This window comes from Syngnathoides biaculeatus, chromosome 2 (assembly GCF_019802595.1).
Source record: "Syngnathoides biaculeatus isolate LvHL_M chromosome 2, ASM1980259v1, whole genome shotgun sequence".
In the NCBI taxonomy this organism is placed as follows: Eukaryota; Metazoa; Chordata; class Actinopteri; order Syngnathiformes; family Syngnathidae; genus Syngnathoides; species Syngnathoides biaculeatus.
This window is the reverse complement of record NC_084641.1, coordinates 21748978-21771816: the sequence shown is the minus strand read 5'-3', so window position 1 is coordinate 21771816 and position 22839 is coordinate 21748978. Positions and strand designations below refer to the sequence as shown.

The 22839-nt window shown below is 42.7% G+C and overlaps 2 protein-coding genes across 5 annotated transcripts; one reads left to right on the top strand and one right to left on the bottom strand.

The window, feature by feature from the left end:
- Positions 1-403: 403 nt before the first annotated feature.
- Positions 404-11852, bottom strand: dedd (death effector domain containing). 2 transcript variants are annotated; one of them, XM_061840698.1, is made up of 6 exons: positions 11714-11845; positions 11479-11636; positions 9865-10476; positions 3686-3790; positions 3472-3573; positions 404-1463 (listed from the first exon to the last, which is right to left on the bottom strand). In XM_061840698.1, the coding sequence occupies exons 3-6, from the start codon at positions 10409-10411 to the stop codon at positions 1060-1062; spliced, it is 1158 nt and encodes a 385-aa protein (XP_061696682.1). In that variant the 5' UTR covers positions 10412-10476; positions 11479-11636; positions 11714-11845; the 3' UTR covers positions 404-1059. The 2 variants fall into 2 exon arrangements, with proteins under 2 accessions (XP_061696682.1, XP_061696675.1); XM_061840691.1 differs by lacking the exon at positions 11479-11636 and having other exon boundaries at positions 11714-11852.
- On the top strand, positions 8412-22711 carry LOC133511785 (troponin C, slow skeletal and cardiac muscles-like). Of its 3 annotated transcripts, none has more exons than XM_061840730.1 (7): positions 8412-9035; positions 17583-17746; positions 18514-18544; positions 21762-21908; positions 22005-22119; positions 22198-22334; positions 22492-22711. In XM_061840730.1, exons 2-7 carry the CDS (start codon positions 17723-17725, stop codon positions 22521-22523), a joined length of 486 nt encoding a protein of 161 aa, XP_061696714.1. In that variant the 5' UTR covers positions 8412-9035; positions 17583-17722; the 3' UTR covers positions 22524-22711. The 3 variants fall into 3 exon arrangements, with proteins under 3 accessions (XP_061696714.1, XP_061696705.1, XP_061696695.1); XM_061840721.1 differs by having other exon boundaries at positions 17552-17746; XM_061840711.1 differs by lacking the exon at positions 8412-9035 and having other exon boundaries at positions 17544-17746.
- Positions 22712-22839: the final 128 nt, after the last annotated feature.

Below are 22839 nucleotides of genomic sequence, written 5' to 3'. Positions count from 1 at the left end.
TATACTTGCGTGAAATAGTTGAGACCTCTCTGTGGAACTCTCTTGGACAAGTCTGACGCATTTGGCAAAAAACACACCCCAATATTATCCAAATACGCGATAAGAGAATCGATTTCAAACATGTTCTGTTCAATCGCCATTTTGGAAGCTTGTGGGACATGGTTAGTGGGGCGGAGCTTAAGATCGCCATCGTAATGGTCCATTGGTTGTGTAATTTTTCCACGTGATGAGTGACAAATTGATCTCCAAGGACACATTCATCTGAGTAGAAGCGATTAAAAATTCCCTTAATTAATATTTCCCATTTAAAACCAGATAAGGAGCAGCTTTCCCCCTATAACATCCTGACGTGTAAAGTATCAAAGTGAAAAGTCTACTTCCTTTTTCCAGTGACTGTACATCGTTGTCAAAATCCCAATGCATTTAATGGCAACCATTTTCACTTCCACCATATATTGTTCTCATGACAAATAATGTTTAAAATTATTTGGTGAATTTGTGGTAAAAATAGTATAAGAAACATTAGGGAAACATCGTCCAACTTCAGTTGAAACTAAATACGAAATACTTTTGCAATAATCAGTCCTGTTAGTACAAAATGGTCTTACATATACAGGTGGAAAACAGAAACTTAAAAACACAACCTGTGAGGCTAGTTAAGTTGGTGCTTTACAGAACATAAACATTTTCTAAATGGGTTAGTACAACCGATCTGACCTGAAAAAATAAATTATCTGCAAAAAAAAACAAAAAACCAACAAAAAAAACACGGTAGACCCCTCACTTGGAGTGACTTCACACAGCTGAGGATTTTCTTACTTCTTGTCGTTCGCACAGTCCCAAAATCCCCTTGCATGCTATACGTTGGGGTCCGACAACTATCCTCCGACCATTGCGCTAAACAAGTGGGATTGCTGGAATTCCAGATACACACACACACACACACAGAGTCCAGACACGGGCACCATATGCGCGACATCCTCACATCTTTTTTTTTTTTTTTCGCAATTCCCCACGGGGAGGCACAGTTGTATTCCTTCTGGATGCTTGAGCTCGCGTCTAAGACACGCAGTCTTTGATACCTCCGGGAGGATCGCCGCTCGTCACCAAATTACAAAGAAGTCTGCGACGTCCCGCCTGGTAATCCTCTTCATCTACGTTGACCAATAGTTTTATAGCCTCGTGGCCCACTGCCTGCTTCAGAGAATCTGTGATGAAAACTCCTTTCAGGGCCTCTAACAATGAGCCATTGATGTAGTCCCTCCAGAAAGCATCCAGGTAAGTGAGCTCAGAGAACTTGATGTCACAGATAATGGAGCCCAAGTCTCGGGATTTGAGGATGGTGTTGGCCTGGTTGAAGCGCTCAAACTGTCGCTCCACAACCTCTTGCTTGTTGGAAAAGATGTTGCCCTGAAGGGCAGAGTCGTGCTGGCAATATTCAGCACGAACGCGCAAGCGGATATCTGTGGAAGTCGAGCAGAAGGATGGTCAATATCTCCATTGTACTGCAGTTACATACCAAGAAGTTTCTAATGTGGAAAACTGGCCATTTAGCTGACTTCTGACTCTTATCAGTAGTTCTAGTCCATTCTAGACTTGGGAGTTTTTGCCCTCCATTTTTACAGGGTACAAATCCATCCATCCATTTTCTTTGCCGCTTATCCTCACGAAGGTCACAGGGAGTGCTGGAGCCTAACCCAGCTGTCACCGGGCAGGAGCCGAGGTACACCCTGAAATGGTTGCCAGGCAATTGCAGGGCACATGGAGACAAACAGCCATCACAATCACACCTAGGGGCAACTTAAGAGTGTCCAATTAATGTTGCATGTTTTTTGGAAGTGGGAGGAAACCGGAGTGCCCGGAGAAAATGCACGCAGGCACTGGGAGAACATGCAAACTCTACACAGGTGGGGCTGGGATTGAACCCGACCGGGTCCTCAGAACTGTGAGGCCAATGCTTTACCAACTGAGTCACTGTGCCGCCCAGGGTACAAATGTTCATTTTTTTAATGTCCTTGAAGTGTTCTTAGTACTAAATCATTCATTCATCTTATGTACCGCTTATGCTCACTAGGGCCACAGGCGTGCTGGAGCTTATCCCAGCTGACTTTGGGCAACAGGCAGGGTACACCCTGAAATGGTCCCCAGCCAATCCCAGGGCACATATAAAAAAAAAAGCATTCACACCTGTGTGCAATTAAGAGTCTTCAATTAACATACCTTGCATGTTTTTGAGATACCGTAATTCCTGGCCTACAGAGCACACCTGGTTACAATCCTCACCGAGTACATTTGTAAAGGAAATACCATTTGGTACATACAAAGCTGTGTAAAAGCCGCAAGTGCCCACATTGAAACCCGCATTGAAACACGAGATATTTACAAAGAAAGATGGTACACAGAAAGGGTTTAACGCTAGCGCCGCGTTAAAGCTAGCGCTAGCACAGGGTTCAGCAACCTTTTTGAGGGCTACTTCGTGAGCACCGATTGTATGAAGGGCTCCTTGACCTGTTTGCGGCAAATTTCAGACTCAGTTCATTGCACGTACATAAAATATTTTTGTTTTATTATTGTAGTAAATGACATTACAGGTATTTTAAAATTTTAATTCACGTAAGCAAGTCAGATTCAGAATTTAGAGCACAAGTAATAGTAACAATTTGTGGTATTTTTAGAACATACCTCGCAAGCGCCTTCTATGGTCCTCGCGGGCTGCCATTCGCCCGCGGGCACCGTGTCGGTGACCCCTGTGCTCGCACTAACCCTAGAGTTAACGCTTGCGCTAACGCTAGCGGAGCGCTAATGCTAACAGGGCCAGTTAAAATAAAACCGGTAAATACCACTGAGACACGCCAGTAACACAGCAGCAACACGCTAGCGCAGCGTTAACAGGACCGGCCACTTCCTCGGCACATATATTCTGCCAAGTTCTTACCTTTTCCACTCAAGTGCCCTCTTGCGGCCGATAAAAAAAAAAAATCACAAGTTAGCCGCATCACCGCATAAACCGGAGGGTCGAAAGCGTGTGAAAAATGTCGAGGCTTGTAGGCCTGAAATTACGGTACGTTTTTTGTGATCGTCCGCAAATGTTAAAATGAAACATATTCTGCAATTGGCATAAAGTTTTGGTGGGTGATCAGCATTCCAGCAATTTTCCTCCTACATGACTAGAGTTGATCGGATGGGCATTTTCCCAACAGTACAGTTCACAACGCAAACCACCATCGCTCCTGAAAAGTGGGCGGGTTCAGACAAAAAGTGCTCGGTCCTGAGTTGCATAGTAGCTCTAGATGTCAATACTAGGAAATAAAAGATGGACTTCTTAACTTCTGCCTCATATTCATCTTTTGATCTGAAATCCCAAATGTCATCAGTACACAACGGAAAACAAATGAATTGACCTTGTCGTGTGTGTGCAAGTATACAAACACATGCATCCATATTCTGTGGAGCTCTGCGATTACTTCATACCACAAGTTTGCTTTTCTCTGAAGTCAGCTGAGGAATGGCTTCGCTTCCAAAACCCATTTGGTACAGGAGCTGCTTTCATTCGGGACGGGCCAACATAGGGTCCTGTCGGAACACGGCACAGAGCTAGGTGAGGACTGGGAGATCTGCGATTGAAGCAAGCCTAACAACTTTTTTCTTGGGCCGACCATGAGAGAACTTACACGCGTATACCCACCTGTCATTTTGTGAGGAACACAGTCCCTGCCCTTTATGGCTCCTCTAGGTGAAATGTAGCGCACTGACGTCTCTTCCAGATACTTGTCAACAGGATCTGGGCACACTGAGGAACACCACTGATGCTGTGAATATACATACTTGTACATGTATTTCATGCTAGTATTCTAACCATCTATATTAGGTGTGTCAAACTCAATTTTGTCCATGATTTCCCGCAGAGGGCCGTTAGACCAGTGAAACCATCGATACATTTTTGATCACCAAACTGTATTGTTACCACGACATAACAAATTGAGGGATAACTAGTTTTGAAAGACGATAATTATAATACTTTGCTCAAGTATTAAGCTACTGTAGAAAAACGGTAAAAGGCAGTATCTTAACAGTATTGTTCATTGTTACAACAATCTGGAATTTGAGTACAGACTTGATCAAAAATCACAGAAATTGATGAACATGATTTGCTTTCGCAGTCCACATAAAATGATGTGGCGGGTTGGATTTGGCCCCCAAGCCTGGAGTTTGACACCTACGAGCTATAACTCCATTATTCACTATCATGATGGCAAAAATGGATCTGATCCAACTATAGAGGGAGACAGTGAGTGGGTGATCAAATAAAATTAGCATGTTGGCCAAAAATCCAAGTTCCGTTTGCAATCGTTGCCTTCTTCATTCACTTACAGAAAAAAAACAAATGAAAATATTATCAACACACGTTTTGCTTATTTTTGTCTCCTGTGAATTGCTTTATTTCTCCTGAAACCAAACAAATTTTGAAACGTTTATATCCTCTTTTGCTTTGCACTCTGGTGGTGTTTTTTCCCCTTGTTTTCAGTTTCATGGAGGTGTTTGGTGGGGAGAGTTCACACCTACCACCCATCCTCATCAGTGGGGTGTTTTTTTTTTTTGCATATATGTTGTCTGTTTTTCTGGTTGCTTTTGTTTTCACACCCTTTGTTCCGGCGCTTTTTGTTATCTTTATTATCCCACTTGCATACGCCTTTTCTGATCAACTCTTTTAAACCTGGTCAGTTTGTGGAGTTTGGTTTGTGGTTCAATTCATTGTGCGTTTACACAGTCGTGACAGAAACAGTTTTTAGTACAAATTCACATGAAATAAGTGAAAATGACCTTTTCCCCTTGAAAACCTTTGTCAAAAAATTTTATCCAAATAGGACCCTTAAATACCTAACATTTTAAAAGTTACAACAATTTGATATCAATAAATAAGCCTAACTGCATGGGTCAGTTGGTCCTCTGTCTGTTCTCAAAAAGCAATAAAACATTTGTGGTTGTATGCACATACCCCGGGTCAAAAGTTTCCAACATGTCAAAAAATAACTACCGTAATTTCTGGACTATAAACCATGACTTTTGCCACATGCTTTCAATCCTGCGGCTTATGCAATCATGCGACTAATTTATGCATTTTTTTTCCAACGGCTGCCAGGGGCGCTCGAGCAGAATAGGTAAGAGTGAGACAGGTGGAATATATGTGTCGAGGAAGACGCAAGTTTAATGTAACTTCGCGCATTGTGCAAGAATAAAATTAGCATAAACAGACCCTTGTCATGGAAAATGTAAAAAGACAAAAGAAGCTTTCAGAGGTAATAAAAGCAGGTGACCTGAACCGTGTTGCTGCTGTGTTACAGCCGCGTCTCAGTGACTTTTACTGGTATGTTTTTCTACCCAGCCCTGTTAGTGCTGTGTTACTGCCGCGGCACAGGCACTGTTTGGAAAGAAAAGCTGAGGTATATTATTAAAACTTTGAAAACTCTTTCTGTGCATCGTCTTTCTTTGTAAATATCTTGTGTTTCAATGTGGGCACGTGCGGCTTATAGACAGGTGCGGCTTATGTATGTACAAAATGTTTTTTCCTTTAAAAATGTACTGGGTGAGGTTTATAATCTGATGGGCTATATTTATAGTCCAGAAATTACGGTACTTCTGCAATGAAAAAATGTCACCATGGCAATATCCAGCACCTTCCACCGGGCTCATCATTTGGAAAACTGTCTGATTATTAGCAGTAAGTTAAACTTCGTAGATGAATAGGGAATGTTCCTAGATATTGCGCTACAATCACTAAATTGGCAACAGAGACTCTGCTTTTGTAAATGAGCTCGTCTCCATTCACGGCCGTGATGTTTATCTAAACCATAGGTTTAAAACTCAAGGCCCTGGGACCAGATCCGGCCCTCCGCATGCTTTTCTGTGGCCCGTGATGGCAAATCATGTATATGAGCTTCCATGATTTTTGTTCAAATCTGTACCAAAATTTAAATTTATCATAAGATAATGTTGAGATATTGCAAGCTTTTTTGTGTTTGTGAAAAATAGTTGAAAAACCCATTATCCTTGATTTTTCATTCCAAAACTAGTTCATAAATTTCGTGTAAATATGATGAGGTGATCTGAGGGAAACCATAACTGCAATGTGGCCTGCGACCAAAAAAAAAAAAAAAAAAAACTGGTCTAAAAAGTTTCAATTATGGGAGGTTGCATAAAAATAAATAACAGAATAATCATCGTGAAAAATAAACTCCAATTAATTGATAAACTTAGGTAATGACCCAGCCTAAATTTCATGTGGTTGCTGCATTTATCTAATACTGCTCTCGCCTGTTTCTGTTGCTTTTTGTGGTTGCTTGTGCAAGACTCAAAAGGGGAATTCATGTCATTGTTTAAACAAGAGTATTTCGACACTACTAGAACACTCATACTTTATAGTAATACCCAGAGCTCTGTTGTCACCCCCCCCACACACACACACACACAAATGCTGTACAATGTTATTAAATAGGATTACTCAAAATCTTTTCAATCTCAAATTTCAGTCACCTTCACTGAAAAAGGTGCTGACAGAATTTAGATTTGGTTTCCAAGAACCACATGGTTGCTGGGCACTGCATCTGCATCGGTTGAATGCAGAAAGCAATGTTGAGTGACAAATACAAGTACTTTTACTTTTAACATGTCATTTTTGGCAAAATGAAACTGGTCAAAAAGGGAACAGCGAGACCTTATTGCACACCCTTCTGGCCGAGAACACTTTAGTTGCATTTGCGTGAAAATTGACCCCTCCGTACAGGGCACTTAACCACGCCTCCAGAAGTGACATCACGCCACGTGCGCTGACGTAAGACAAACAGTAAAAATGGCAAATACAATACAATACATTCTGAACTGAGACAGACTCTATGCTTCTGATTTCATTCAAATCAACGATATATTATAGATTCTAAATACAATACATTCTTAACTGAGAGAGACACCATGCTTCTGATTTCATTCAATCATTCACATGTAGCAATGTTATGCTAGCGGAGAACGTCTCATTCATTTATACGAGACGTGTATTAAAAATCAAATTTAGGGCAAACACAGTCTGGTTAACTTTCGGCCGCGAGCCAGCAAGAAATCGATACGTTTGTGCAGTCCGATCATCGCTAAATATCGCTCAACAAAGAATAAGTGTGTCAATCGTTCACACGTAGCAATGTTATGCTCGCGGAGAACGTCCCATTCATTTATACGAGACGTGTATTAAAAATCAAATTTAGGGCATATCTTCGTGCAAACAGTCTGGTTAAGCTTCTGGCCGCGAGCCAGCAAGAAATCAATACGTTTGTGCAATCCGATCATCGCTAAATATCGCTGAACAAAGAATAAGTGTCAATCGTTCACACGTAGCAATGTTATGCTAGCGGAGAACGTCTCATTCATTTATATGAGACGTCTATTAAAAATCAAATTTAGGGCATATCTTCGTGCAAACACAGTCTGGTTAAGCTGCGGCCGCGAGCCAGCAAGAAATCGATACGTTTGTGCAGTCCGATCATCACTAAATATCGCTCAACAAAGAATAAGTGTGTCAATCGTTCACACGCAGCAGTGTTATGCTAGAGACATGTATTGAAAATCAAATATAGGGCATACCTTCGTGCAAACGTGTTTCGGTTGATATTAGATGGATTTAGTTGATGATGCGGTCTTCAACAAAGTTTGACCCATTGAAGGCATTTTTCGTACTGGGTCTTCGGTTTTGGAAAGGGTACGAATCGAACTCCACCAACTAGCCTTTCAGGATACCTGTCGTCACTATTATAAAGTCAGTGACTACACCTCTTAACCATATTTTTTGTTAAATAACCCAAATACGCGATAAAACGCCAACTAAACCTATACTGGACCATTCAATGTTGTCAGAGAAAATGGTGGGAGCAAAAATGGGCTTTGGTCTATGCAGATCTCTGGCCTCTGATTGGTCAGTGACGCGGATTGCGCAATATCCACGGAGGGGTCAATTGTCCAACAAAAGACTCAACTTTGCTTCTGACAAAAGTACTTGAAACTAACACTACCACATTATTGCAAAACATGTTGCAGCAAGCATAGGCAACTGCGCTAATATTAGCATCAACAGCAAAACTAGCTCATCAGAGTCACTGGCTGAGAGAGATGAAATACATCTGGATGTCATTGTGAAGCTAATGTGGCTTTGTCCATCCATCCATTTTCTTAGCCGCTTATCCTCACAAGGGTGGCGGGAGTGCTGTAGACTATCCCTGCTGTCAACGGGCAGGAGGCGGGGTACACCCTGAACTGGATGCCACCCAATTGAAGCGCACATAGAGCCAAACAGCTGCACTCACAATCACACTTAGGAGCAATTTAGTGTCCAATTAGTGTTGCATGTTTTTGGGATGTGGGAGGAAACCGGACTGCCTGGAGAAAATCCTCATAGGCATAGGGAGAACATGCAAACTCCACACTAGGATTAAACCTGGGTCCCCAGAACTGTGAGGCCAACACTTTCACGCAGTCGCACCGTGTTGCTTATGTAGCTTTTTAAAATCACACAAAATGTTAATCACAGTGTCATTGCCGTGTTTGTCTCAGGATACTGAGAAAACAAAATATATTTAGGTTGCTGAGAGGAGTGTTAATTAGTGATGCTTCCCATAACCGTTGAATACCCGAATGTATTGTGCAACCATGGTTATATAAGTTGTTTTTCACTCACTTGTTTTTCACTATCTTGTTCGCATGCATACCAAAGACGAACATTGTTGTGGGATGTCTTGACAGTTATGGCTGCGTAAGATGTTTTTCAGAGCCTGAAGGACACACTTAGGTGTCAATAGTAAATCAGGAAACAAACGTTGCGGCGCCAGGTGGGACGGGTAGGCCACCCGCCCTTTCTCTCGCACGCAACTGAAAAGTATAATAAAGAGATGCAGAGTACAAACAGGTAGAGTCTGCTGCGGGTTTCGTACGGACGCCCAGCTGGTTGACAAGCAGAGCTCTACCTGGGTGAACGGCTCTCCACCTTCTCGGCATAGGTAAGGGGCTCATATATTGATTTCACGCAATGTCAACTATGTTTTGAGAACTTGCATTTGGTCAAAATAAATATGCCAGTTATTGAGGCTAAATAGCATTTGGGAACGTTGGTCTTTTGTTGAGTGTCGTCTTTGTCTCCTGAGCGCCGACCAGCACCGATCCTTTCAAGAAAACAGTTGCTATTTTTATGCTTACTATCTTAGATGGTAAAAATGCCATTTAAAATATTCGAGTTGTCAGTTTCCTAAAGGAAATTAACGGCTTTCCATTGTCCTGGTGTAGTTGAAAATAAAACAACAAATGTTTTCTAAACATTAACAGTGCTTTGACTTGGTCCCCCTCCCCCAAAAAAGTAATTCAAAATCTTAACTGTAGCCAGTTTGAATGTATCAAAGGTTTATACTCGGTTGAATTCATCTATTCAATAAACCTAACCACGTTTTTATATCAAAGCCTTTGTCAATTTTTCCTCGCGGCACCCACCGACCACTGGTTATGTTTCGAGATTTTAGGTAACCAGCTCTTTCTGTGCAGTGTTATAAAATGTATGTTAATTATCATATAATCTCTGCAAAATGTAAAATCACTTAATCCAAAATTTGAATTTCTGGTGTGGTACTTTTAGTATTTTTTTCTTGCAACACTACCTCTGTGTGTCACTTGTGTTTGTTTGATCCAAAATAAACACATTCCTTATAGTTGATCCAAAATAAACGCATTTCTTCACTGGAAGTAGACCTTTTAGTCAATCTGCCATTAAATATGATTGTTATTATTTCATTTTCAAATCCCATTTTGGAAATAATGATCAGACTACTCAGTATTTACCAGCCTGGCGTTTCTTCAGTGTGACGTAAGGCAAAAGGTCGTGACGAGTGATAATCCTTAGAAGCTGGAGCACGTGCTGAAAGTTGGTCTCGTCACAGCGACCTTGACGCTCCAGCGCTAGCAAGAAATCCCTTCCGCTCCTGATGCCACCGCGCTCGTATTCGTCGATCACATCAACGAACAAAAATGACAGTACTCGAACGTCCCGGTGCGTAAGCTGTGCTCCGACTATATCAAACATGCGGTGGAGCGAGTTCAATCCATGCGACTTGTCGACCGCCTCCTCAGGCCAGGGCTCAAAACTCCCCGATCCTTTTGAAACGCTGGAGTTCACAAGACAGGCCGGAACGCTGCTCGTTGTCGCCAAACTGGAGCATCCCGGACGGCGCATGAAAGCTCTGTTGTCCAGACGGCCAGCGGTGGCGCCGCTCGGATTTGAGTCCAGATAATGAGGCTGAATGTGAGGCTGGGCTTGTTGAGCTGAGTCATTGTGGGCAACCTGGTGATGAATAGCCCCACCGTGGATTTGAGGTTGCTGTGATGTCATCTCAGGGACCGATCGCACAAGGTCACCAACCGCAAATCCTGCTGTCTTCCTCTCTGGCTAATGAACTAAAAAAGGAGGAACAAGTGACACTGGATCATTTAAAATTCACAACAGTCCCAAAAGAACAGCTCATTTTACTTCTTTATCGCTCTGTTTGTTTTACAATAAACAATCTTTGGTATATATCACGTTTGTATAAATGAATAGTATTGGATGACAGGTATTTAATGTTTGTCTGAAGATACCAGGCTCAGAGCAAACAAAATGCTAACGAGTTGAAACCATGAGGTCATCAACCGGTTGTTCGACTCGTCATCGAGGCATACACAGGAAGTCCGCTAACCCGCTTGGTCATATGACACTCCACATATAGCAGATTACCCCTGGATTTACTACACCTTGGACAATTTTGAATAGTTGCTGGACTTAACAGGCATTTTTTTGAATGTGAGAAGAATCCAGAGTACCCGAACGCAACACAAGTTATTTGCACATTATGCAGTACACATGTTTTACTTTATATCTATTCGTAATAAATGGTCAAAAATGCTACTAGCTTGGGCCAAAACTCTTAGTGCAAAATGTTTTTGATACTTAACCACATTCCCACTCAGGGTGTATTATCCACGATAGGAAAATATGAACAGACGTGCGAATGAATGCAGGACATATGAAATGCCAATCTGAGTGACTGCAAAATTGAACCGTCCATAATGTGACTGATCGCATTGGCAGATATACTGTTATAACGTCTTTGGTCGCATGTATTGAGCGCACGACGAACCTACGTTCTTATTACAAAAACTATCTTTATATTTAAGCGATACTGTACTCATAACGTGGATAGCGTGATAATTAGCGCAATCGTTCGAAAACGCTGACTTGAGAGCTCTATCGTGAAGCAAATTTTGCACACTGACATCACAAAAACAGACTTTCAACTGAACACAAGAAACATGTGTAGATTTCTCATCCTCGTGACCTGCGTCTTGTTGCTGCGGACACAAGCTAACGTGAACCGCGCCGTAAACACCGGCGTCAAACCCCCTCAAAACAAAGCAACTAACCAGCAATCCCTTCGAGTCAACGGGTTGACTGGATCTCGTTGTGTTTGACCGTGTGACGAGACATTTTGCTGGTTTGCGAGCCGAGAGGCGTTATAATGCCGTCGTTCCAAGGCGAGAGCTAATGCTAAGTTAGCTTGACGCGTCATCTGGCAAGGTTTCTTCGTGGACAGAAAACCAAAATAGTTTTGATTACGTACACAATGATAATTCATTATATGCGTTTCAGAGCTCTTACTTTGTGGGAGGGCGTTGCCTATTGGACAGTAATAAGACTTCGTTTGTTGTTTTTAGGCCCTTAAAACATTCCACTCGGACTTTAGGATAAAATGAAAGTACTTCCTGTTTACAATACTGTTCATTTCCTCCCAAGCCGGATTCTACTTCTTCCTTTCTGTTTGAATATATGAACTTTATTGACAGAAGAAAAGAGAAGAAAGAAGAAAAAAGTGAAAGCATAAATATATTTTATTATACTTGCTGCGTAAATGCAGATATAAACGCAATATAAACCCACGTGTCCTGTATACAAATAAAAATATTTAAACGTAAAATAAGCATTTTTAAGATTTTTTTTGTATTTTTTAAATGTGTCGACGTTTAAGGCTTTTGAAGAGTTTTTCTAATACGATTGCATATCGTTGCATTTTTCGTATTGAAAGCAAATACAGTATAAAAACATCTACTTTTTTCCGCCTTCCTCCACTTTCTTTTCTCGGTTTGATCAACCACGTGTTCAAAAGTGTATCACTGCCATCTACTGGTCATGGGTGTGCAACAAATGATCAGAGCGGCAATCCATACAAAAATGCAAATACTGTATTCTACATTTCTACACTACTTATCGTATTCATTGCCGCGAGGAGCTCGAGAAAAAGGGCACATTTCGAGACAAACGACAGACGAATACCTCCAGTTTAAGTGTCCTCGTATAACTACCAATAGATGCATTCACTGAAAATGGCGAGAAAGTGACTGGACAGGGTAATTAAAATGCTCCTAGAAAATCAATGGCTCTGCGAACAAAAATGAGCTTCACATAACTGCTTTTGATTTGTGAATGTGTTATATCATCAGTAGTAACAGGGTCTCTCAGGGAATTAAAACTAAACGGGTAACCTGCAGGGCGTCGGTGGAAATTCAGCTACTGTGGGTCGAAGACAAAGAAGAGGAGGAAACCGGATCCATCGTCAAAAGAAAAAGAGGAATGCACAGAGCCTACAACTGAGTGTAGGGACTTTGAATGTTGGGACTATGACAGGAAAAGGTCAAGAGTTGGTTGACATGATGATTAGGAGAAAGGTTGATATTCTGTGCATCCAAGAGAGCAGGTGGAAAGGTAGTAAGGCTAGAAGTTTAGGAGCAGGGTTTAAATTATTCTACCACGGAGTAGATGGGAAGAGAAATGGAGTAGGGGTTATTTTAAAGGAAGAGCTGGCTAAGAATGTCTTGGAGGTGAAAAGAGTATCAGATCGGGTGATGAGACTAAAATTTGAAATTGAGGGTGTTATGTATAATGTGGTTAGCGGCTATGCCCCACAGGTAGGACGTGACCTAGAGTTGAAAGAGAAATTCTGGAAGGAACTAGATGAAGTAGTTCTGAGCATCCCAGACAGCGAGAGAGTTGTGATTGGTGCAGATTGTAATGGACATATTGGTAAAGGAAACAGGGGCGATGAGGAAGTGTAGGGTAAGTACGGCATCCAGGAAAGGAACTTTGAGGGACAGATGGTGGTGGACTTTGCAAAAAGGATGGAGATGGCTGTAGTGAACACTTATTTCCAGAAGAGGGAGGAACATATAGTGACCTACAAGAGCGGAGGTAGAACCACGCAGGTGGATTATATTTTGTGCAGACGATGTAATCTGAAGGAGGTTACTGACTGTAAAGTAGTGGTAGGGGAGAGTGTAGCTTGACAGCATAGGATGGTAGTATGTAGGATGATTCTGGTGGTGGGTAGGAAGATTAAGAAGACAAAGGTAGAGCAGAGAACCATGTGGTGGAAGCTGAGAAAGGAAGAATGTTGTGCGCCCTTTCGGAAAGAGGTAAGACAGGCTCTCGATGGACAGCAGAAGCTCCCGGAAGACTGGACAACGACAGCTAAGGTGATCAGAGAGACAGGCAGGAGAGTACTTGGTGTGTCTTTTGGTAGGAAAGGAAGAGGAATGAAGATTAGCCGAAGTAAAACAGAATATATGTGCGTGAATGAGAAAAGTGGAGGGGGAAGAGTGAGGCTACAGGGAGAAGAGATAGCGAGGGTGGACTACTTCAAATACTTGGGGTCAACAATCCAGAGCAATGGTGAGTGTGGTAAGGAAGTGAAGAAACGGGTCCAAGCAGGTTGGAACAGCCGGAGAAAGGTGTCTGGTGTTCTATGTGACAGAAGAGTCTCTGCTAGGCTGAAGGGCAAAGTTTATAAAACAGTGGTGAGGCCGGCCATGATGTACGGATTAGAGACGGTGGCACTGAAGAAACAACAGGAAGCAGAACTGGAGGTGGCAGAAATGAAGATGTTGAGGTTCTCACTCGGAGTGACCAGGTTGGATAGGATTAGAAATGAGCTCATTAGAGGGACAGCCAAAGTTGGATGTTTTGGAGACAAGATTCGAGAGAGCAGACTTCGATGGTTTGGACATGTTCAGAGGCGAGAGAGTGAGTATATTGGTAGAAGGATGCTGAGGATGGAGCTCCCAGGCAAAAGAGCGAGAGGAAGACCAAAGAGAAGGTTTATGGATGTGGTGAGGGAAGACATGAGGGCAGTTGGGGTTAGAGAGGAAGATGCAGGAGATAGGCTAAGATGGCAAAAGATGACACGCTGTGGCGACCCCTAACGGGACAAGCCGAAAGGAAAAGAAGAAGGGGTGAAAAATACAGGACCTGACTTTTCTTAATTACCACGTAGCAGAATAAAGCCAGAGTGAAAGATTTCTTCAAATGTTAAGCATTCAGACTATATACAAATATATTGTCATCAGGAACTGTTGAGGAAAGTTAAGTATGTACTGTACATGCCCACGCAACAGGCACGAGCCACAAGCAAAACCATGACACCCCGCACCCCCTCCACTCCCACTCTCACCACTACATCTGTACTGTTAGAGGACTACTATTTCCAGTCAAGGACATGGCACACTTAAAATAGCTTTCTATCAGTGGCTCTATTAACATGAAGGCATCTGAACAAAGTAATATATATATATATATATATATATATATATATATATATGTATGTATGTATGAAAAGAATAACATAACTGAGAACATATATTTCTATTGCTCGAATTTGCTTTAAAAATAACTTCCTTTGACTTGAATCCAGATTTACTCTTACTATTATTCTTGTATGTAGTTAAAAATTCCACGTATATGAGCGCAAACGCATTTGTTTGCAAAAGGTGCATGTGAAAGCACAGTTGAGGCAGACATGGGCGAGTGGTGAAGCATGCATTTAAGAATGTGAGCCAAGAGCTGCGAGGTCCATTCCCGGGGCAGGACGACTGCTCCTCATTTCTTGTGTGCCCCTGAGAAGGTGCTTAATTGCCCCAGATCGCTCCCAGGCAACAAGATGATGACTGCTACTTCTGGACAGGCGTTTTCCAACTTGCTTGCTACTTCCTGGTGTGTTAGCTTTAGGGCTTTAAAGGGCCACTGACATGCCTATAAACATTCTCATATAGATATTGTAAAGAAGAATACATATAACATTATTCACTTCAATGTCGATACAAAAAAATAAATATGAGTGGAGAGCGCGTCATACATGCGCAAAGTTGCGGAAGTCTCACTCGACATCCAAGTGGTAGCCATTTTGCCTGCAACGTCATCAGCAGACGTCACACTGGGACAGTCGCCATTGAGAAGATGCTGAGCCACCTGCTATGGGAGAGGAACAACAGACACGGAAGCTCTTTTTGAAGACAAGAACATCTCACGATCTAGTGAAGCGACCGGGGCAATATTAGCCTATCGTTTCGAGCCATATTCAGATGATATGTGGATCACCTCTAACTAACAACAGACTCCCCGGGAGTATGTATGACCATATGCACCATAATCAGGAGGACTCATGCCAGGTGAAACAACGGTGGGCGGTTGGGGGGAGAACTCCTTTCTCCTCCCGCACCCGCCAAACCAACCCCATACCCCCCACCCGCCCAACCACCTCGTGAGCGACATCATTGAACGCTACGGCCCAGTGCCACAATGAGCCACTGCAGCCTGGCACCGCAACAAGGCACCGGGGTGGCTCGTCGCTCGCTGAGAGAAGGATTACACCCCCCCCCCAACACAAACTATTCTTTTTTTTTAATAGCTCTAAACACACCTACCTGTCATTTGGAACCCACAAAGCTCTCATCCTTTGCACCCGTGCAATCAATTTTTCACGACGAACAGGGTCTTTTGGAAAAGTATGAAGAGTGAAAGTGTTCGAGCAATATCCAGCAATATAACGAGACGGTATTTTGGCTAACACGCAGCAAAAAACAGCTACTTTCCCGCCGGTAAAACTAGTATAAACACACGAATCTGTCTGAGTGGGTGTCTGCTCATAATGTCACTTCCTGCTTCTTCTCAAAAAAAAAACCAAATCCCTCAAGAGGATTTTCATGGCGGGAGTGACATAAAGCCATATATGTCAAAATCATGTTGTGTGGTTAAAAAACAGATGGGTCCATTCACGTTGCTTTTTTTTTTTTTTTAAATTAAAAACATACAAAAAAACATGATTTTGGTGTTAGTTGAGGGTTAAATATGGGGAGGGGGCTGTACTATCTCAATAAACGTTTAAAAGGAGCATTTCTTAAAGATGAAATGCAAATGTATTGTACTAAAATGTTACATGGACAAACCCCAGTTCCAATGTTGTGTAAAAACATACTAAAAATCATGCTTTTCCTGTCAGTGGCCCTTTAAAGACAACCGATTTTTTTTTTTCGGAAACCATAATGTGATGAAAGTCTGACTCGATTAATCGATGGCGTCATTCCAAAGTCAGCGATCAGTTTCCTCACTACAAAAACAAATGACCTCTTATATATCAATAAAATCATTTTAACAAGGGTGTGAGGCTCTTTATCACCTTCTGTATATTGCTAAAACGGGAAGGGTACAACCAATTTACCCCATGCAATGTGCACAAAGAAAAGAATATTGTACGTATGGTAAAGATGCAGTAACCACTGAAATGTGCAATCTGGAGAAGGCCCCATTCTGAGACAGTTGAAGCAGTTTACTCACAAGGAGTGGATCAAAAGTACTATTGTACTACTTGCACTTGATTCTGCGTCTGCATCTGGCACAGGATGTCTTAAATCCGTGCAGGGTACAATGAAATCTCGAGATTGAGACTGAGAAGGCTTTCTGGAGAGAAATGGGCTGCCTAAGGCCAGAACGTTGGGTCTCAGTCAAAGGTCACCGGTTGTCCAAGAGGATAACGGCACGGCTAAAAATACACAAGAATGTCAAAGAGCAAAAAACATTGGGCTATTCTTAAGATCGCTGATGTAATTCCTAGATGACATCTGTGGACACAGCTGAAACATGCCGTCTGGAGAAGGGACTCTTCAAAACTGAAACAGCTGAAGCAGTTTGGTGACAAGTAGTGGGCCAAAATACACGCCGACAGGTGCACGTACTGTAATCTTTTTGTGCACAGTGGTTACCCCATTTGCTAAAAGCCAAAGTGCTTTCTCCAAGATGTGATCTGCGCCAGAGAGCGCCTGGCGGCTGGCCGTCTCTCTTGCAGTTCATCCCAAAGATACTCGATGAGGTAAAGGTCAGCCTTGGGTGCAACTTCACCCATGCCAAACTCACGCAATATTTGTTTTGTCTCTCGACAGTGGCTTCACATTTCTATTGCAGTTAACTTCTTGAAAATAGTACAAGAGTCATGAAGTTGGAATCTCAGCCTCCCCCACCTTTGAAAGACACCTAGATACAATATTATTTTCTCTCTGCGGCATTGCAGGCATAACGTGTAAACATGACAATGACCCAGCCGCACATCATTTAAATCCAGCGAACGCTTCAACGTTCTACTTTTGATGGGTGACTTCTTTTGTTTCCTATTTATAGGAAGCTTTTACTCTCTGTTTCTGTCAATCAGCCCCCCCCTCGCCCCCCATCCCCCACCACTCTTCAATTTTGTGGGATGGGTCAGAAGCTTTTTTTAATGCCAAAGTCCCCCAGCACTCCCGAGGCTGAACCAGTCCCGGGTTTGTCAGAGGAGACGAAGGACCAGCAGCGATGGATGACGTCTACAAAGCGGCGGTAAGGCAGAGTGTATTTATGCTGTCTGATAAAATTTCATATCCAAATTGAAATCATGTATGTATTCAACGCAAACATAATCTATGTGGGAACATGATATGGTCGACGTGTCGTTGGGTGCCATTGTGACCGTTAGGCCCTTTCAATGTCATGTCAGTAAATTGTCATCGGATATACCGTCATCACAATGCCCATGTAAGAGAGACTCAAGTATAATAGACAAAGACATTCATGTGATTTTGGATTACAAATGAGTGAAGTTCTACAGTTGAAAATAAAGCCTAATACTGATTCCTTCTAGATCAGACGTTTCTGACGGTTCATGCTGGCTTTCGTCTTGGCAAAACTATCATTAGAACATCACGTACAGCGTCTGGAATTCAAATCACACATGAAACGAGTTGCACTTTCCAGTTCGTTTGACTTTTTCAGTTTTTTATCTGTCGTCTGGACCCCTCCCATTAGAAACACTGCAGTGTTGTGAACTCTTGTTTAAAAGGAGACTGGGGTTAAAGCCCCAGTGTAACAATAGAAAAAGAAGAAAACAGCTGGAAATAAAAGGAACAGCTGACGGTGCTCCCACCCTGAGTGCACGCGCGCGCACACACAGACACGAACACATAACTCGATGACAATCCCTCCAGTACACGCTTCCCAACAACCAGAATAGAAGTTTAAGACAGCTACATGACATATAACTCATAAAGCTTAGTCGTGAATAGAGGAGCAGTACATTTAATGCTTGTCATGTCCCTTCTTCTCTCTAGGTTGAGAACTTGACAGAGGAGCAAAAAAATGGTAAGCAAACTAATAATGAATCTCGTTGGGCTTCTACCAATGGACCAGGAAAAGCTCATCCTTGCTTTTATCTCAAGTAGACTTGACTACTGTAATGGTCTTCTGACTGGACTCCCCCCCCAAAAAGAGTATTAAAGAGCTGCAGCTCATTCAGATTCCTGCATCTCGCATTCTGACCAAAACAAAGCGGTCAGAGCATATAACTCCAATCCTAAAGTCCTTGCACTGGCTTCCAGTCAGCTTTGGAATCGATTTTAAAGTTCTGCTACTGATCTATAAACCACAAAATGATTTAGGTCCTGAATACTTGAAAGACATGCTTAAGGAACACAAACCAAGTAGAGCTCTGAGAGCGACTGACTCAGGTCAAATGATGGAGTGCAGAGTCCAAAGCAAACATGGCGAAGCAGCATTTAGCTATTATCCTGCACACAAATGGAAGAAGTTGCCAACAGAGGTGAGGTCAGCCCCAAGTGGGAATGTTTTTAAATCCAGGTTGAAAACTCTTCTGTTTTTCTCATGCTTTTTAGAGCATTTCCACTTTTTAATGATATTACTTGCAATGTACGTGGTTTCAACTGTCTTTTTTTTTTTGGGTCAATTTTATCGTTTTTATCCTGTTTTGAATGTTTTATCGCTTTCTTTTCATCCACCGATTTTCTTTGCCGCTTGTCCTCACGAGGGTCACGGGGAGTGCTGGAGCCTATGACAGCTGTCATCAGGCAGGAGGAAGGGTACACCCTGAACTGGTCGCCAGCCAATCGTAGGGCACGCGGAGACAGACAACAGTCGCACTTACAATCACACCGAGGGGCAATTTATAGCCTCCAGTGAAAGCACGTTTTTGGGCATGTTTGAGTGCTCGGAGAAAACCCACGCAGGCGCAGGGACAACATGCATCCGAGGGAATACACTGTTGGGAAGACTGTACATGCATTCCCTTTCATGGAACAAGTACTAGAATTTAGGCTGTCAATTTGGGTCAGTAAATCTGACCCAGCTGGCCCAGAACATCACCCGTGCAGTGTGCACATCCTTTAAAAAAATATAGTGTTTTGTGTTTTTGTATAATGTCTGGTCCTTGACCTCTGATGGTGCTCAAATGATCCAAAAAATTGATTAATGGATGTATAGAATTTTGTGCAAACACCACAAACAATTACATACTATAAAAGTAAAATAATTTGAATATTTTAGTCATGGATGATTGCCATGTAAGTGCAAAAATGATACATAACCTTGTGAAAGGTTTGCATCCACCCATACATTGAAAATACAGAATACAGATATTAGCCCCTGCCCCATTTTTGTTGTATTATTTCCTGGGAATTGTAGGATGAAAATATTTTATAGGTAAAGTATGCATGCTGATTGTTTCTGTGTATTTGGTAAGGAAGTGGTGTCAGTAGTCTGAGCCACGTGGTTGGCACGTCTGCCTTGCAGTTGAGATGTTTCGGGTTCAAAGCCCACCTCACGCCCTCCCGTGTGTGGCGTTTGCATGCGTGCCTATGTGGGTTTTCTCCGGTCACCCCAGTGTCCTCTCACATCCCAAAAACATGCAACATTAATTGGACACTCTAAATTGCTCCAAGGTGTGATTGTGAGTGTGTGTCTCGATGCGCCCTGCGATTGGCTGGCAGCCAGTTCAGGGTGTACCCTGCCTCCTGCCCGTTCACAGCTGGGATTGGCTCCAGCACTCCCCGTGACCCTTGTGAGGATAAGTGGCAAAGAAAATGGATGGATGGATGTATCAAGCCAGAGCTGAACATCATTGGCTCCATGCTTATGCTGCCTGTTCTGATCGCTTCACTAATATTGTTACCTGTGAGTAAGAAAAAAAAATGCAAAGTTAGTTGATGATAAACAAGTAAAAAAGTAAACCTTGTATATGTATTTTTTCATATTAGATGGTGAATTGTTGTTATTATTATTTTGGGTGGCATAAGACACAACTTGTGCCCAGCGACTGACTGGCGACCAGTTCAGGACGCAACCCAAAGTGAGCTGGGATAGGGTCCAGCAGTCCTGCAACCCTTGTGAGGATAAAAGGCTTAGAAAATGGTGGAGAAGACACAACACATTTCAAATAATTCTTTTAAATAAATAATAAGGCTATGAATGGGGAATGTCTTGCTTTAGTGAATCTGTTGCAGTTGTCATTGACACTCCCTGGATCTTGTTCCTTCATCCCACTGGTGTCCTTTGTATTTCCATTTGTGTGTGTGTGTGTGTGTGTGTGTGTGTCCTCTTTCATATTAAATAAGAAGCAGTCATATTTAGACAAAAGTAGTATAAAGTACATATTTTTTTGGGTTCCTAATGTTAAGAGAAAAGCTGCGATTGGCTGGCAACCAGTTCAGCGTGTACCCTACCTCCTGGCCGTTGACAGCTGGGATAGGCTCCAGCACTCCCCGCGACCCTAGTGAGGATAAGCAACAAAGAAAATGGATGGATGGATGTTAAGAGAAAAGGTTGTAGTAAGCATATTCATCAGAAAAATAAACACTAAAGTAAACTGTACAGATTCTAGAACAATAATTGTCCAGGCGGCACGGTGGTAAAGGGTTGGCCTCACATTTCTGAGGTCCTGGGTTCAATCCTAGAGCCGCCTGTGTGGAGTTTGCATGTTCTCCCCGTGCCTGCATGGGTTTTCTCCGGGCACTCCAGTTCCCTCCCACATCCCAAAAACATGCAACATTAATTGGACACTCTAAATTGCCCCTAGGTGTGATTGTGAGTGCGACTGTTTGTCTCAATGTGCCCTGTGATTGGCTGGCAACCAGTTCAGGGTGTACCCCGCCTCCTGCCCGTTGACACCTGGGATAGGCTCCAGCACTCCCCCCGACCCTTGTGTGGATAAGCTGCAAATAAAATGGATGGATGGATGGATGTGTTACTTCCCACCATGGTTCACAGGCAGATGGGTGCAGCGCCTGGAGTGATGCAGACTCCATATCGGTCTGTCGTGATGAAGAAGGAAGCAGTGCCGAGAGGCAAAGCTCTCAATTTATTAGTTTATCTCCAGTATGTTCTTGCCCTTACCCTTAGTCAACTTTTCTGGGACGTGCCCGAAAGTACAAGATCGCGGGTAACGTGGGCAAAAAATGGGTTTCCTCCGCAGAGTTTCCAGGCTCTCCCTTAGAGATAGGGTGAGAACCCTGATCACGCATCTCGGAGGGGCTCAGAGTCAAATACTGTCTGTTTGTGTGTCCCACAGAGTTCAAGGCTGCTTTTGACATCTTCATCCAAGATGCGGAGGACGGCTGCATCAGCACTAAGGAACTGGGGAAGGTGATGAGGATGCTGGGACAAAACCCGACGCCCGAAGAACTGCAGGAGATGATCGATGAGGTGGATGAAGATGGTATGTCGGCCCTAAAAAGAGCAAAGAGTGCAGCGTGGACGTGATGGACAATTTCTTTTCATTGCTATCTTTTTTACTTTCTATATCTATTCACAGGCAGTGGCACGGTTGACTTTGATGAGTTCTTGGTTATGATGGTCCGCTGCATGAAGGAGGAGAGCAAAGGAAAACCAGAAGAGGAGCTGGCCGAACTTTTCCGCATGTTTGACAAGTATGCATCTCTCACCCAGTCCTACGTGTTCTCTGTCAAGTGAAAACTTGGTTGAAAAACTCTTTGTCTTGCATTTAGGAACGGAGACGGTTACATCGATCTAGAAGAGCTTAAATCCATGCTCGAGTCCACTGGAGAATCCATCACTGAAGATGACATTGAAGAGCTGATGAAGGACGGAGATAAAAACAATGACGGCAAAATTGATTATGACGGTACAGTCTTCTCCTTCTTTTTCAAATAACCAAATATTGGGCATGTCTTACATTATTGCATTTCAGAAAAAGAAAGTTACTCAATGCATGTTGCTATTGTAACAAAACTTGTGTCAGGGTTATTGAAGTGTTTGATTTCATGTGTTCTCTTCAACAGAGTTCCTGGAGTTCATGAAAGGTGTTGAATAAAGGATTCAGACGGAGGCCCCGAAATGATGGATTATTTTCCTTCTGATGCTGGATTAAGCCCTTCCGATACTGTCGGCCTTTGTTCACCGTGTGCTTGAAGCGCCGTACGGCTGCGGTGGGGGTGTCATTTTTTCCGGAAACAACTTTCGCGAAGTGCCAAGATTGGTTTACAAATCCCCAGTACACAATCACCATTTTAAATAAAACTATTTTCAGAGTTATGCTTTTGCTTGGGCTTTATTTGCCAATAAAAAAAACCCAGTTGACATCTACAGTGAAGAAAATAAGTATTTGAACCCCCTGCTAAATTGCAAGT

Coding starts and splice junctions, on each gene's coding strand:
- dedd (XM_061840691.1), bottom strand. CDS start 10,411: ATGACATCACAGCAACCTCAAATCCACGGTGGGGCTATTCATCACCAG. Junction 3,791..9,864: donor ACTGAAGAAACGCCAGGCTG/GTAAATACTGAG, acceptor GGTGTTCCTCAG/TGTGCCCAGATCCTGTTGAC. Junction 1,464..3,471: donor CAGAGAAAAGCAAACTTGTG/GTATGAAGTAAT, acceptor CGACTTCCACAG/ATATCCGCTTGCGCGTTCGT.
- LOC133511785 (XM_061840730.1), top strand. CDS start 17,723: ATGGATGACGTCTACAAAGCGGCG. Junction 18,545..21,761: donor GACAGAGGAGCAAAAAAATG/GTAAGCAAACTA, acceptor TGTGTCCCACAG/AGTTCAAGGCTGCTTTTGAC. Junction 22,120..22,197: donor CTTTTCCGCATGTTTGACAA/GTATGCATCTCT, acceptor TCTTGCATTTAG/GAACGGAGACGGTTACATCG.